At 44.2% G+C, this 15,782-nt stretch overlaps 1 protein-coding gene across 5 annotated transcripts in view; it reads left to right on the forward strand.

Annotated features, from left to right (window-relative positions):
* The first annotated feature begins 1,520 nt into the window (after positions 1–1,520).
* Positions 1,521–15,782, forward strand: part of TG (thyroglobulin) — a 164,404-nt gene continuing 150,142 nt past the window's right edge. For 3 of the 5 annotated variants that reach the window (XM_080377856.1, XM_080377858.1, XM_080377860.1), the window contains exons 1-5: positions 1,521–4,825; positions 5,182–5,341; positions 9,602–9,708; positions 10,842–10,985; positions 12,744–12,929. In XM_080377856.1, coding sequence (XP_080233982.1) covers positions 4,573–4,825; positions 5,182–5,341; positions 9,602–9,708; positions 10,842–10,985; positions 12,744–12,929 — 850 coding nt within the window. In that variant the 5' untranslated portion in view covers positions 1,521–4,572. The other 2 variants (XM_080377857.1, XM_080377859.1) reach the window with 2 other exon arrangements.

Raw genomic sequence — 15,782 nt, forward strand, 5'->3', positions numbered from 1 at the left:
GATGTTACAGGATTTTTCCTCTTCGTGCCTTTGAAGGTTGCCTTTTTTGGTCTGTCCTCTACACTGTACACATTCTTCATCTTTTCCCAGCTTTATCTTTCTGTGGGCCATTGACTTTCCTCAAGTCCACAGCAGATTGCTTGAAAGTAAAGTCCAGATATAGTCTCGCTCATTTAAAAAAGACTAGTAATGCTAAAGCAACCTTGTATTGCTGTTTGAGCTCATTTTTACCATATGTATCATACGCCATAGCACTACGGTGACCTACAGCCCACACTGAGGGATGCTTGGATCGCTGTTGGTACAATCTTGGTCTGTAAGACAGTATCAGTAGAATTGTTTCTAGACTGTGTAGCACCCATGAGTTGCAAAGTGCTGCTGTCACTTTTTCTTGAAATCAGCTTAAGTCCTGCCTCAGATGTGTGCTTCTGTTATCATTTAGGTAATTATTCTGGGCCCATTTGTTCAACCACCTCTGCTTTTGTGACAGTTCTCATAATTCCGGGTGCAAGTAAGTGCTGAGTAACAATCACAAGAGGTGGACAAGTAAGAACTGATACTCTGGAACCAACGAAATAATATTTCTGGTATGTTTTAGGTTGAGGATCCTGCATGTAATTAGTACTATGAACCTTGATAACATGCTTAATAGTCATACTGATCTTATGCTTGGAGGGTGAAGCCCAAGAAGCTATACTGCTTCCCATCAGATATTTGTCTGTATTAAAATGTGTGGTGCAAGTGGGAGTAAAAGCAAAAGGTCGAGTGCATTTGGCTCTGACCCTCAGTTCCCTTCAATAGAATGGATGCAGCTCCACTGACTGTTTTTTCACTTAATAAACAACCACATTATGCATTGTATTTACTCCTAGTGCTACTTGGAGGCCTAACTCTTGTCTGTCCCTCCAGCAGGCTAGGCTCTCTAGAAACAGATGCAAAAAGGTACTGCTAATACAAAACACAAAGCCTGGTTGCACCACACTGCAGGCGAGAGTCCGAGCTCTGGCCAGCACCGTGTCAATGTGCTTGATTTGCGTGTTGGTTAAACTAAGTCCCCTCTGCCACCCCCTGTGCCTGCTGCCACTTGTTCTCCTCTCCGATGAGCGGGCTGGGTAGTGCTCCCTGGAGCAGGGATGAGAACTGGCTGAGGAGAACCACGAGGGCGGTTCCAGGTGAATGGGCCTCTTGTGGTTTTCTCAGAAGCGTCGTATGCGTCACTTGCCCAATTTCATGGCCAGTCTACCAGCGCATAAGTGAACCCATCTGTGCGACGGTTGCTACAAAAAGGCAGGTGAGGGCTACCAGGGTGTGCTGGGCAGCCTCATTGACAAAAGGGGATGGAGCTCTCCCATCGCAAGACGGGCTCCATCCCGTTTTGCACCCTTCTTTGCTGCTTTATTAGCACAGCAGCAGCCAATATATTTGGTAAGTACGGTTGTTCTTTTTCTTTGTCTGTGTCCAGTAGTAACTGTGCTCCTGTGACCTCTGTGCTGCTCTGTGTATTATTCTGATGAAGTGTGTCATGATCTTGAATCTTGCACGCTACAGACTTGGCTAGTTATTGTGTGTTGTGCAAGCTGTGTACAGGCTCCAGGTTGTATGCTAAGCTGTAAGGATCTTGAAATGGTCAGGGTTGTCCGAGTTCAGTGCACCTGGGTTTTGGGTGGAAAAAGATGTTTTCTGGAAGAGTAGGCTGGGCTAGAGAAGGAACTTGGGTAAGAAAAGGTGGTGCTGCAGGGAAGTGAATGTCCTAAGGTTATATCTTCTACTTGTACGTGCAATGATCTAATTTAGGCTTGAACCTTAAGATACCGAATAGTCTGTCATCCCCAGTTCTTTGGTCTGAGTTTGATAGCCCTGCACAACAAGCAATTTGAATCACTGACTTAATCTCTTAACTCAGATGTCTTACAAGGCCCCCTCTAGCGCTGTGCACAGAGACACCCACACATTCCAGAGCAACTGGCTCAGAGTCGCATTTGAGATGAAAATGGTGAGTCTGCCTACATGCGGATGTATCAGTCAGCTCACCTGAAATCCTTTTACAGTCTCGTAAAAATTTTCATGTTGGCTTAAGGTGACACAGTGAAAACTCGCAGAAACAGAAGTGATTGAGAGGTCATAGGTGCACAGGAACCATCTGTGGTTAAAGAAGTCCCTGAGCTGCAAATTGTTGGGGGCTGAAAAGTGTTCAGAATACTTACGATGTATTTGCGTTACCATGTGTGGTCACGCTCAGACCAAATACTGGATTAAATGAACTTTTGGTCTAAATTGCTGTAGCTATGGTTTTGTTTGTTCACTGTATTTTATAGAACTAGTCAATGGAATTAAGAGCATGGCATTCAATGGATTTTGAGGGTGGGGAAAGTGTCCAATCAACTAATCTGTTCTGTAAAAAAACCCCACACCCTACTGAATTTCATCATTCTCCTCAAACAGCATCCAAATGTGGTTTTGAAGTTGACTTGAGTGTTTCCTTGCTAGAGGGCTTCAGTAGTTGATCACTTGCCCTGTAAAATTTGAGATGTACTTCTAAAATGAATTAGTCTGATGATAACTGCTAGACATTGATTCTTTTCAGGTCTTTCATGAGGTTAAGAAGAAATACCTTTCCTTTTGGTGGAATAGTGAGTGACTTAGCTTCAATAAAGAATAAATACTCAGAAACAATAACAGTGATGTATGTAGTTATGGCAAAGGGCTGTTTTGCGGTGATAGGCACAACTAACTCTGAGTAATTAAAGTATTCCAGGTACCAGAAAATGATAGCTAGAGCTGAAGTGATTAACAGAGCTGAGACTACTTAAATACAGGCCTGGGAAAAGGGTTCATGAGCATCTCCGTCATGTGTGTATCCTGCAGCAGACAACAAACCAGCAAGATTTTTCAGTACCTCCCTGTGCTGTCCCATGCAGAAATGTACAAAATGAGCAATGGGGAGACAAGCAAGGAGGGCCCATGAACCTGGGGCTGCCACCACACAGGGCTGGTACTAACAGGGTTTTGATAAGAACAGGCTTGTGGGGAAACCACCCTTAGGCGTTTGCTTTCTTGCTGCTTTCAGAATACCAGACAGATTCCCAACCATTGCGTCCATGCGAACTTCAGAGGGAAAAGGCTTTTTCAAGAGGAGATACCTATGTTCCTCAGTGCTCAGAAGATGGCCAGTTCAGGTAATTCATCCCTGCTATTATTTGGCTGTTCTATACAACGTGACCTTTCATTACATTAGTAATGTAGCTTTAGCCTCTGTTTTGAAGAGCCGCTGTGTCAGTGGACTTGGAGGGTGAGGGGTGCAGGAGACTTGAAATGACTTTATTGAGCCATGGTGCAGATCCAGCCTCTCCTGAATGAGTCTGCTGTTGCTGGAAATAATCCCTGGGTTAAGAGGTCAATCTAAGATTAATAGGCAAATCCTAGCAGCATTATTTGTATGTTAAATACTTGGTGCAGGTTATTGTGAATTGTTATCTTCCTACTCATGCTCATGGGTGCATGGTCTGTGATTAGTGTGCTAGATGGCACAGCTGAGCCAAGTTGACTTGGCGAAGTTATCCACCCTGCTATAAGTGGCACAGTTGGACAGTTAGATTTCCTTCTAAAGGTCTTAAAGGAAATAAAAAGCACATGGAGAACAGTGATTTAGAGAGCAGCATGTTGCTTGAAGATGGAAGAAGTTAATGAGTTAATGCTGAGGGGAAGTACAGATTGTCATGTTATCTGCTATTTTCTTACTGTCATTACCTAGGGTGGAGACCTTGACCATTCTAGATTTAACTTAGAAAATGTCTCAAAATGTGTGGTAAATCTCAAATACTTAGAATTAGGATTCTGTCCAACCTACTTGCTTCTTGAATGACTTAAAGTCACTTATCTGCAATTCCTGAAGACTTCTGAGAATTGCTAGAATTAAGAGCTCCCATCAGGTAGTCTCACCAGAAACACAGCCCTTTATGATTCCATTATTTAAAGTACTTGAACTTGTTTGGCTTGCTTTATGTTTTTGTCTATGTCCTGTACTGACTGAGAACACTGTCACTGAGAAAATAAAATACTTGTGATCTCCTTCAGGACGGTTCAGTGCAGTAGGAACGGTCTTTCCTGTTGGTGTGTGGATGTCAATGGCATTGAGGTACCTGGCAGCAAACAGAATGGATATCCCATGTCTTGTAAGTTACAAGTTTCTGGTTCTGTTCAGATTGGGTAAAGAACCATTTAAATGTGCTTATGAACTGCTGAAATCAAATCAAGTCTTAGATGGACTCTAGTTTATTGTAATTTGCTGAGTCTTTCTAGTGGGAGTTCTGCAGTTTCTTCAGGGCTGATCACAGACATGTGATACACCTGGATGGGCTGTGTTTACGAAGGTCACTGTAATGTAAATCATGAAAGAAAGATCAACTTAGTGTATTGTCTTTTGAGTTGGAGGACTTCAAGCCCATTTGTGGTGGGTTTCTCTATACCAATTTTCACAGCCTCAAGTCCATCAATGTCCTCATGCCACCTGGGTGGCAGAATCAGAATTTGCAGCTCTGAGAAAACTCAGATGTTGCCTTAATAAATGATTCAATGCCCAACAATTACCTTTGTCTAACAATACCCCTTTCTGCTATTACAGGCTTATCCTTTTGCCAGCTGCAAAAACAGAGGGTCTTGCTGAGTCGATACATCAACAGCAGCAGCATCTCCTACATCCCTCAGTGCCTGGATTCAGGGGCTTTTGATGTGGTGCAGTGTGACACAAAGCTGGGCCAGTGCTGGTGCGTGGATCCAGAAGGAATGGAGATTTATGGTACCAGGCAGAGAGGAAAGCCAACGCGGTGTAAGTAATATTTAACAAAACTGTGGGGTTTGTAAGTTTGAAAGGTTTGGTGTGAATAATTTAAATGTGGTGGCAGATCAGGAGCTTGGACACTGCAGCCTACACTTATCCTATAGAAGTACAGGTGCTTAACTGGTACATTCAAGTCCTTGTTTCATAGACTCATAGAATATCTGAAGTTTAAAGGGACCCATAAGGATCACAGGGTCCAAGTCCCTGCTCCTCATAAAGACAAGAGGCACCTAGGTGCCTGCGTTCAGTGTAATGAATCTAACCCCTCTTCAGACCATGGGGTGGCTATTCAGCTGTTTGTGGGATGTTAAAACACAATAAACATTACCTTTGTTTCCCATTAGGTCCGGGGAACTGTGAGATCCGAGACCGTCGCATTCTGCACGGGTTTGGGGAGAAGAGCCCGCCACAGTGCTCAGCAGATGGAGAGTTTATGCCTGTCCAGTGCAAGTTTGTCAACACAACAGACATGATGTTTTTTGATCTTCTTCATAGTTATAACAGGTAAGCGCACAGGCTTCTGAAACAGAAAAACAATCCTTCATACCTCAAGTCACTGTCTTACTGGCTTTTTCTTCTTTTCCCCACACAAAGCCCTTCTCTAACTGCACATGATGCTTTTTTTCTATTAATGAATGGACCAAGTGGAAAAAAAAAATTAAAGCCTTTTTTTCTGAATTCTTCTTCTTTTTAGAGAAAACTGATGTTCTCTCTCTGCAGTCTAACTAGTGTGTCCTCACATAGCAGTGGATACCACATTACAATCTGTACTTGGAAAAGTAGCCAGGGCTACTTTTCAGACAGAAACACAACAGAAAATGAGACAAATGCACAAGGAACAGAGGAATTCAAATGTATATATGAGGTAGCAAAGATGGCTCCATATGGGAGATGAAAGCAGATGGAAAGACAAGTGGCAACATGCAAAGAGCAAGTTCCACATGATGTTGGGAAACTCTCATCCATTTAGGCAGTGCCAGGGTTGCTCACACAGGTGAAACAGCAAGTGATGAACGGGCATGCTGACAGACAACTGGCTTTGGGTGGTTGGAGATGGCTGGGGAAGACTTAAAAATGCTGGATCAAATCCTTGCCCATGGGAGCAAAAAGCCGCTGTTCTGTGGAGGAGTTGGGAATTAATGCTCAGGTGGAGAAACAAGGGGTGGGCAAGGGGAGTTTGTTTTGACGCAGATGTTCAGACTCTCCAGAGAAACCTTTTGGTCTCTTGTTAAGTGCTGTTATCATGGTATCTTGGTCAACACACTTCTCTGGTGGAGGGCAGTGGAGTAGATGTAATGTTCCATTCTGACTTGGCTCTGTAGTAGCAAAGGCATTTTATTGTAAATGTCAGTTTTGCTGTTTTTTTTCTTTTTTCTTTTAAGCAAAACTGAAAGGCAGGCCCAAATGCACAGTGCAAATTTGTCAGAGCTTTGGCAGAGGTTATTTTGGAAAAAGCAAAATAATCTGGCTTTTTTTTGTTGGCCTGTGGAGTGTGGTAATTCTGAAAGAGCAACTACAGAGGTGAAAGCAATGCTTTGATTTGATGTGTATGGTTTTTTTTTTTTCTCTCATTGGGAGATTTGTTTGCAAAGAACTGTGAGATTGGGCTTTTCTTGTGTCCATGTCATGTAATTAATCACAACAGGATCATTTCATTCCCAGCTGTCTACCTTTCCAATTATGGCATTGACTTAACCTATTACCATCATACCTGAGTATCTCAGGTCATTAACATATATATTTTCACACTGTTCCTGCCTGAAATGTCGTTATCCTGCCCCATAAACAGGTTTCCAGAATACAGAGTTGAAGGGATGAGTTCCAGAGCAAAGGACTATGGCAGAACAGGGATTTAAACCCAGAATTTATGTTCTTGTAGAACCAGTGGACCAGCTTTCTTTGGTTTCACAGACTGATTTATGAAATCTGGATATGTCACACTAACTGCATTCACAAATTGTTTCCCTACACACTCTTAAATATTTCAGAATAAATCAGTATGTTAAAAAAATAAATGGAGAAATTCAGAAGCTTAGAGCTAAGACCTTCCCAACTGGAAGACTTTTTGGAAAGAAAGATAAGCCCAGATTTCCTACCTCACTCTGGCAACTTGGTTGCTGTTACTTCTTTTGTACAAACTGTGCCCTAGTCCTGTTTGGATGGGTAGCTGTGTAGAAAGTCCTGTAGAAGACTGATGGGAATGATGAGAAAAGGAAAAGTCAAGGAGGATCTTTTCCTTTTCTTGCTACAATTTTCATCAGACCGAAAACCTTGTGTCAGTGCCTGTCCCAGCTCACTGGAGGTTCTGCCCTATTATCTATGATTTCATTGGTAATGGGGAAAAAAAATATCTGTTTTTTCCCCTCTGTTTCTTAATAGTCAATGAGAAAGGCAGCTATAACTTGAGCTGCATGTATGAAACACAGAAGGGGTTACTTGCAAACCTGCTTTTGAAAATCAGTTATGAGTTGTCTTTGCTGGAAGCTATAACAGTTTGAAGAAAATGTCAACAACCTCACATTTATTTACTTACCCATGTTTTTGAGTGTGAGCATTCTTGTTGAAACAGATGGATACACTATACATTTATCCACAATTTAAATGTAGTCACCTTTGCTTTAAGCCATTGTTTTAGATTGGGTCTGGTAAACGAGGTACTTTGTGTTATTGCTACTCGTCTTGAGGGCTGTAATTAAAAAGAGGCTGAGAAATAATTAAAAAAGTGATAGGAAGTGAGTTTTCCAAGTAAGGTGAGAAAAGTTCTGTCCTCTTGTTTCTGTGGGCCTAATTTATATCTGTTTCTACTTTATTTAGCTGTACGCTCAACGTGGAGCAAAAATAACCAGCATGAAAGGATATGACTACACATCTGCTACATGTAAAAGTATAATTACGTATGTGACTTCTCAGCGTTGAGGGTGAAAGCAAGCAGCATGCAGAATATTTTCATTGCGTCCTGTTTCACTCAGCTAGGTGTTGAGATGCTGAGGTGATGAGTTCCAAGGCCATGAGCAGTGCAGAGGTCTGCCTTTGAATGCATTGCTCTCCTAAGAAAAGGTCATATTCCTGATTGGGCAGTGGTTACTGCGTGATAATTCAGGGGAGCAGAAGGCTCTTGAGGTATCCCAAGCTCTCTATGTTTGTAAATTGAAGACCATAGACAGATGGCATTTAGGTGTTTATATCTTAAATTCCATTGGTTTAATGCTGGCAGAAGTCCCTTTGTGCCCTGAAGTATGACATTTTGATTGTTTTTAGCATGCCTGTGTCAGCAGTGGAGTAGGATTTTATGATCCTAAGTGAAGGGAGTCCATAGGCTTTTAATTTGAAGACGTGGAAGAGTGCCAGAGGGAAGCAGCTCTATGCAGGGATGTGCAAGCTGTGAGGCAGGAGAACTGCTGGGTAACACTGGGACAACCACTGGGTTGCCAGCCCCTTCCTCTGCCCAGGGGTTGCTGTTGCTTCATGCATTGCTCAGCTTGCACTTCGACGGGCTGAGGAAGCAGTAACATCTTCAGCTCTCCTGGCAAGAGGTGACAGAGCACTCGGCCAGTCACCTGAAGGTAGCAAAGGCCTCTTGCTCCACTCCTCTGACCTGAGCACTGACTCTGAGCCTGACAAGTGTTTTGCTGTTTCTCAGGGCCCCCGCAGACTGTGGATGCTGGAGCAGCCCTGGGGCTGCGGGGCGATGGCATCGGTATCGAGGCTGCTCATAGTCCCAGTGCCACAGGGTCGCTGTCAGCTGCGCTGGCACGTTAACCTCTTTCCCAGTGGATCAGGGCCTAATCCACCATTACTCCTACTGCTGAGTCTCCTTCCTTGGTAAAACCCTGATTTGTGTCATTGTCTGAATGTCTTGAGCAGAAAATTCCACTTCCCCTTTGCTAGATATCCCAAATAAGCCACATGCAGCTGGGACACCAGTCCTTCATCGTATTTCAGGGAAAGGTATGCGCCTGTAAAATAATAGGATTGTTTTGGAACTTGGCACTTTGAATCTAGAAGAACTTAACTTCTGTTTGCTTGGAGAACCCCCAGAGTGTCTGTCACTTAAGATCACATTTATTGTGTTTTTTTCTAACTGACCCTATGAAGTTTCCTTCCTAAATCATTGCTTTGCTGGAATCTGGCTGTTCTCATTCCTAGAATATTATACTGGAAACTAACATCTCATTGATCTCCAGAAGAGTCAGTCTTACTCGTCATATGTTAAAAACTCCCTTCTCCTTAACCTGTTGAGCCATGCTCTGAAAATGAAAAAGATTAGTGAGGTTTTTATCAGCTTTTGTGCTTAATTCTATGCAGAAAGTCTACGTAGCATGTAGGGAACAGGAAGCAACCTGTTTGTTTAGGCACTTTGCCATCTTGTGTAGATCTGTAGGAGCTAATGAAAGGGTGTTGTAATAATATTAAACCAACATTGGTCTGTTTTATATTCTTTGACAGGCTTTCGAAGATGAGAACAGAATAGAAAATGGGTGTTAGATACAGAAGCTGGGTACCTCCTTAGGAAGAGTCAGAAATCTGTCTGAAGATTGTCCTGTGTTTGTTTAAAAAACGACATTTAGGAGACTTGTTAGCCTGCTGCAACACTGATCTGGGTCACATCAGAGCCTGGTTGCCACAGGGGGACCAAAGGGTTTTGTCATGGCTTTGCGCTCTGCAGACAGCCCTACTGTACCTGTCTGGGAGGGAAGCACAGATGATGCTTTGCCGTTGTCAGTGGCCTCCCAAGTATTCACAGGAGGCTGCTTTTCCTTCCAGGCTCCCAGGGGCTTTCCAAACACTCAGCTCCTTGCGGGAGGCATTCCCGGAGGTCTCTGGGTACTGCTACTGCGTGGACAGTCTGGGGAGAGAGTTAGCAGACACTGGTAAGTACCCTCCAGCATCTGATCCTGTAATTTGAGTGGCTTTGAATTCCTGAGGGAAAGGACAAATAAGAAGTATCCGCCTTCAGGCTCATTTGGAACTTCATTTCATTCTTACAAGGGGTAAGACCACTGGGACCAGTGTAGTGCTCATGGGAAAGTCTGGAGCTTAATTACTGAATTCCCACCCTTAGGAGCAGCACTTTAGTCAGTAGCCAGTGGAGTTGCTGCCTGGGAGCTGATTCTGTCCTCTTTGAGGATGGTGGTACAGGATTTCTGAGTGTCCAGCCTCTGCCTGCACTAGAAAGCTGTGTCACGTTCGATAAGTCCAATTAGCAAATGCAGGGGAGTATAAAGGGCCTGGAGACCAAACTATTTTCTTCTTGCTCAGGTAGAATCATGAAACGGGTTGGGCTGGAAGGGACCTTTAAAGATCCTCTAGTCCAGCCCCCCTGCTATGAGCAGAAGCATCAGATGGTCCTTCCTTTTCTCTCAGTCAGGATAACTTGTAGGCATGTTAATAGGTGATGGGACACTTTAGGATAGAGAATGTTTTTTCCAACAAGGTGGAGTGAGGACAGCTTCCAGCTCCTCTTCATTAGATACTCTGTTTTAAAAAGTAAAAAAAAAAAAAAAAAAAAGGGGGTGGGTGGGGAGCGGAATGCAAAGCATGCTAGCTTAAACTTTAGATGGTAGATGAGAACTTCAACATTTAATTCTCACGAGGCTGAGAAATTCTCAAAAAAAATTGTGCACTCAGGGAAACCACTGCACTGGATGTCTTTCTGTTATACAGCTGAAACAATTGGGAAATTTTTTTGGCACCGTCAGTTTCCAAAATTGCATCAATTGCTGTACTGCAGACTCAACCTAACAAAACCACAGCACAGTGCCAGTTATGGCATATGGCTTCTGCTTGCTTTGGTAGGTGTCAAGGCATAAAGCCAGCGACTGGGCACTCAGCAGTGGGATTTGTGGTGTGGTACATCAGGGTTACATGGTGTAAGTTCACGTTTGGCCTGTTTAGAGGGCTGGTTTTCTTCTTCCTGACAGGCTTCCAGTTATGCTACTCTGGTGTAAAGTAGGTGACTTCTGTCTTAAAACCGGGCTCTGTGCTAAAAGTCTGTCTTTCCCAGGCTTGGAACTGCTGCTCGATGAAGTTTACGACACAGTTTTCTCTGCGCCGGAGCCTGCCCGCACATTTGCAGAAACCAATATATATCGGATCCTGCAGAGGCGGTTTCTAGGGGTTCAGCTCGCTACCTCTGGCAAGTTCAGGTGTAAGTAGCACCCAGGTGGTGCCTAGTAAATAAGGTGACAATTTTGGAGCTTGTATGTTACAGCTGCCATTGGGGGAGTTGTTCTAGGAGCCTGTTGCACTAAAAGCATAAAATACCACTTTCAGTGCAGGAATCAAGGTCCCTGAATTGCAGCTGGCTTTTAACCTCTGGATTGTACATTTTTACCAGGGGATGGTACCTGTCCTCGGATCAATGCTTTCCCACGCACTTGAAGAACACATTAGTTGAAATCCCATGAACTCTCTGTATCTTTTGCCTTGAGATTCTGGAGATGGATCTGATGATTTATTAGATTAAAAGCCTGAGAAAATGCTCCCTAATTTATGTTGGTACACTGAGAAACAGGAAGGAGATTACGTTGACCACAACACACTTGATTCCCAGAAGACTACACAAAAATTTGCAGTGCCTTAGCCAGCAAAGTTGAACTTCTGGTTCTGCCCTTGGCTGCGTTCCCTCCCTGGTCAGGGCAGGCAAATAGGAAGAGAGTTTCTCTGCCTACGAGCAGTGAACTCTGTGGGACAGGAGGGTCAGGTACCTTCTTCTCTCTCCTACATCACAGCCCAAGATGATTGCCTTGGCTGGGGAGAGTGAACCCCCTGGTGTGAAACTTCCATCTTCCCATCCAAATTCCTCTGACATTGCTGTCTGACCCTCATTAAGGAGTTGCATCACCAGAGTTATTAAGCAAATACTGATGTAAGTATTCTGGCCACATAACCACACGGGTTTTCTGGTTTTGGAACAAGCTGATTATTCTGGGAAGTCTGAAAAGCACCTTCCTCCTTCTGCTGCACAGTGTTGTTGAGTAAGCTCTGACTGTAGCGAGGGATGCAGCGGCTGTCAGCAAAAATGCAGCTGTAACAGCCACAAGATGGAGATGTGACCACATTCGTCAGCCACCGAGGGGGACTGCTTTGGTGGCTTACCCAGGTCTCACACCACCACCTGAAGCCCCACACCTTGCGAGAGTTGTCAGACTTCCTTGATGAACAGGTTGCTCTGATGTGATGCTCTCGCTGCCTCAACCTGGTAGCTGAGCGTAGCTGGAAAGCTCTTGAAGGTGGGAAATGTTGAGAAATGTTTAGGCTGTAGGGTTGCAGGTTTATATAAACAAGCAAAATTTCTGTTGGCATCTGGTATTGGAGAGATCATAGCTCAGAAAATTTGCTTTATGGAGTTTTGGCTTCTCTGCCATTAAGGCCAGTTTGACAGCAGTAGGGCCTTCATATCCCTGTGAAAGGAAATAAATTGGGTGGTCCCAGGCAAAATCTCCACAGACAGGTGCAGATCCTTTTGCAGGAGCAATGCCTCATTTCTTCAGCAACATTGATGATTGCCTTCATCTCAGTCTCCCAAGCTGCACTTTAACTCTGGTGACCAGCTTTGCATTTACATTAAGGGCCAGAGCTCACCTTGCCCCCAGCACGGAGCTGCTGCTACTCTGCCTACCTGTGACTATGACTGAAAAGTGTGTTGAGGGTTTACTTTCTGTGCGGTTTTTAGAAATGAATGCCTACAGTGCAAAATCCTGGAGACAGTTCTCCAGGGGAAAAGAGGATTGGCAATTCACATTTTGGGCTGGTACTTGAAGTGTTACTGAAAATGGTCAGGAAGTGAAACTTTTTTTTTCTCCCTTTTTTTTTTTTTCTCCCAAATAGGCGAACAGTGGGATCAAGCAGAGGTGGCTCTGCAGCTTTAAGCTTTCCCCCCTAATGCATACTGGTTTTCTTCCAGGCCCCTCAAGGTGTGAGACCGAGCGGTATGCAGCCCTGCGTTACCAGCACACCTATGTGCCGTCTTGTGATGCTGACGGGGGCTACACGCCAGTGCAGTGTCAGCAGGGAGGACAGTGCTGGTGTGCGGAATCCAAAGGGCAAGAGGTCCAGGGCACAAAGAGACGAGGACAACCCCCGGCCTGTGGTATGTGTGAGGTTTGGAAAAGGAAAAGCAAGCACATCTCTTAGTGTCTTTAGAATGAAACTCAAAGGACCAGTTCAGTTCTCAGCTCTGACAGATTCTGGTGTTCAAAACCGAAGATCCAGAAACCTCCCTGGGGTTAAAAGCCATATTGTAATAAATTATTAAATATCATTTCCTTTTAGTTTCCTTTATGACCTTTTTTTAGCCTTTTAGTTTTGCATAGAGCAAGGCTTTTCTTTGCAGCTGTGATATCTGTCTCTTGACTCCAGGAGCCAGGGGCATGAAGTCAGAATATCTGGGATAAAGTAAGGAAGGCAGCGATGGTGGTTTTGGGTTTTACCTCCTTCCTTTGGTGATGCTATGGAATTTCTAAGGCACTTCTCATCCCGGACGTATTTTTCCCCATCTCTGTCACTGCCTATTTGGCCATGAAAATTGACAAATCCAGTAAAAAATACCTGAAACAATTCAGAAAAGGTGTATGGGTTTGGGCTTGGAGAGACTTCATGAAGAACACACCATCAAATCAGTGCCCCCAGCAGACATGTCCAAGGGACAGAGGGGAGGATGGAAGTTAAAAACCTTCCCTCTGGAGCGTGCCGCCTTAATACTGCGGATTGCGCTGGAGGCTGGGACACAGCTCAACGCGGGGCGCCTCGGGGAGGGTGATCGCGCTGTTTGCAGGCACAGTCTCACCACGCAGGTAAAGGAGGAGGAACCTGCTCTGGGTGTCACGGCTCCAAGTCGCTCAGAGTGCTCTGGGCACGGACAGGCTTACCGTGAAATGAAAATGTTAGCATGCCTCCGAGGCTGATCACCAAGGATATTGCAAGGAAACCTCTGAGAGGCCTCGCCATATGTTGGGGCTGGTTGTTTTCTCTTTGAATGTGCTTTTCTGAGCCCTCCTGATTTTTTTTTTTTTTTTTTTTGGGGGGGGGTGGGGGTGGGGGGGCGATGACTGGAGGCTGCTTACAGCTTTTATTGGCAGACTCAGGAAATTTAAGCAGGGAAAAATTTCTGCAGAGGTTTTGCAGACTGACTCCTGAAAAGATATTTCATGAGGGTGTAGCTGCAGTCTGCGTTCAGACAGCTATATGCCATGTGCATGTCTCCAGTTCTGCTCTGTTGTTTTGTTTTTGTTTTTTTTTTTTTTTCTTTTTAATATCTTTCACACTCCACCGCATGAACACTGGAGGAGGCAGGGATGTAGGTGTGGGTAGCACGCTGGGTACTCATGTGACCTGGTGCACCAGGCAATCCTGATAGGGACATGCTGCTTTTCTGACCTCTAGCAGTAAAGCCACCCCAGCAGTGCTTTTCTGTTTATTCCTTCTCACTCCTGATTTGATTCAGCAGTGGGTAGGAGGGGGGAGCGTTTAAAGACCATGATCCTACGTTTGTTTGATATTAGCCTACTTGTGGGCTTGTGGCTTACACTAACTTATTGGTCCCCAGAGGAATGTTCTCCATCCCTCTTACCAAAAGCCAACACTGAAAACAGAAGGGGCCCATCTACAGAAAATGCCTTTACAAAGGAACCATGTGAGGGACCCTGAGCCCCTGCCAGGAGCTGCGGAGCAGGACAAGGGTGGAAAAGGTGGAGTGATAAAGATGCTGATCACAGAGCCTCCCTCAGATTTCTTGCTGATCTATTTTAGCAGCTTTGAAGATTTCCAGCTTTCATCATTACTGTTAAAAGTATTTATGACTGCTTTATCATATTGCCTGGATGTATGATAAATAGGGATGGGGTGGGAAGCCCAAGGGAGGCCATGCTGAAGCAGACCAAAGCTGTTTGTCCACCACCCTGTTCCCTACCAGGGACAGCAGTGGTGCTTAGAGAGAAAGTGTGAGAAACATGGGAAATGTATATAGCTTCCATACATCCTACAGGTGGGAGAGATCCCAGACTGGCAGTTGAACCCACATCATTGTGTTCAGCCCTCCCCTATAGAGTCATCTTGCAGGGATTTGTCTAATTGCCCTTTAACCTTTTATCCTTTCTAGCATTCTCTGGCAATACGTTTCATGATAATGATTATGTGCTCTACTTCTGGACAATTCTAATTCCTGTACTGTGAGAAACAGTGAATAGTAATTGTCTATTGTGAGTGATGTGGAGAATCCTGTTTTTCAAAAATGTTTATTGTATTTTTTTTGTCCAAGCCTCAATAGTCTTTCCTACCAGAAAAGCTGTTTTGTCCTCAAAATGGTTTTGCATCCCTTCTCTATGATTCTGCTACTTTTCAAGGAAAAGTAACCACATGGTATATGATGGAAACTGCTGCGTCTGTTCCAGAGATCCAGTCAATGTCATAACCATACTGTCTGTTTGGTTCTCAGTGTTTTTATATCTACTGAGTCTTTCCTTTTTTGATGTCTTTTGAGCCTTAAGCTAACACTTTCAGAGATCCTTCTTCGGTGATATGTTGCATCCTAACTTGGAGCCATTGCTTTCTCTGTATGAATGTACAGGTGCGGCTGGAGGCAGATACACATATGACATAGCTTGGCCCAGGATATGGGTACCCAGGAACCCAGGAGCACAGTTGGTACCCTCAATACCCTGACATTTGACTGCTTTTGTTGAAATTTCATAATTTCTTTTCCTTTACAGCTCATTTGTGAATGCCATCTAGTCCTTAGTACTCTATTACTGGTAATTTTAACAAGCCCAAGGAGGTTGCGGAATCACCATCTCTGCAGGTGTTTAAAAAACACATACATGCGGTGCTTAGGGACATGGTTTAGTGATGGACTTGGCAGTCCTGGATAGGCAGTTGGACTAGATGATCTTTAAGTTCTTTTCTAACCTGAGTGATTCTGTGGCTCTATGATTTACGTTGGGAAACA

This window comes from Falco punctatus (genome assembly GCF_963210335.1).
Source record: "Falco punctatus genome assembly, chromosome: 3".
Taxonomy (NCBI): Eukaryota; Metazoa; Chordata; class Aves; order Falconiformes; family Falconidae; genus Falco; species Falco punctatus.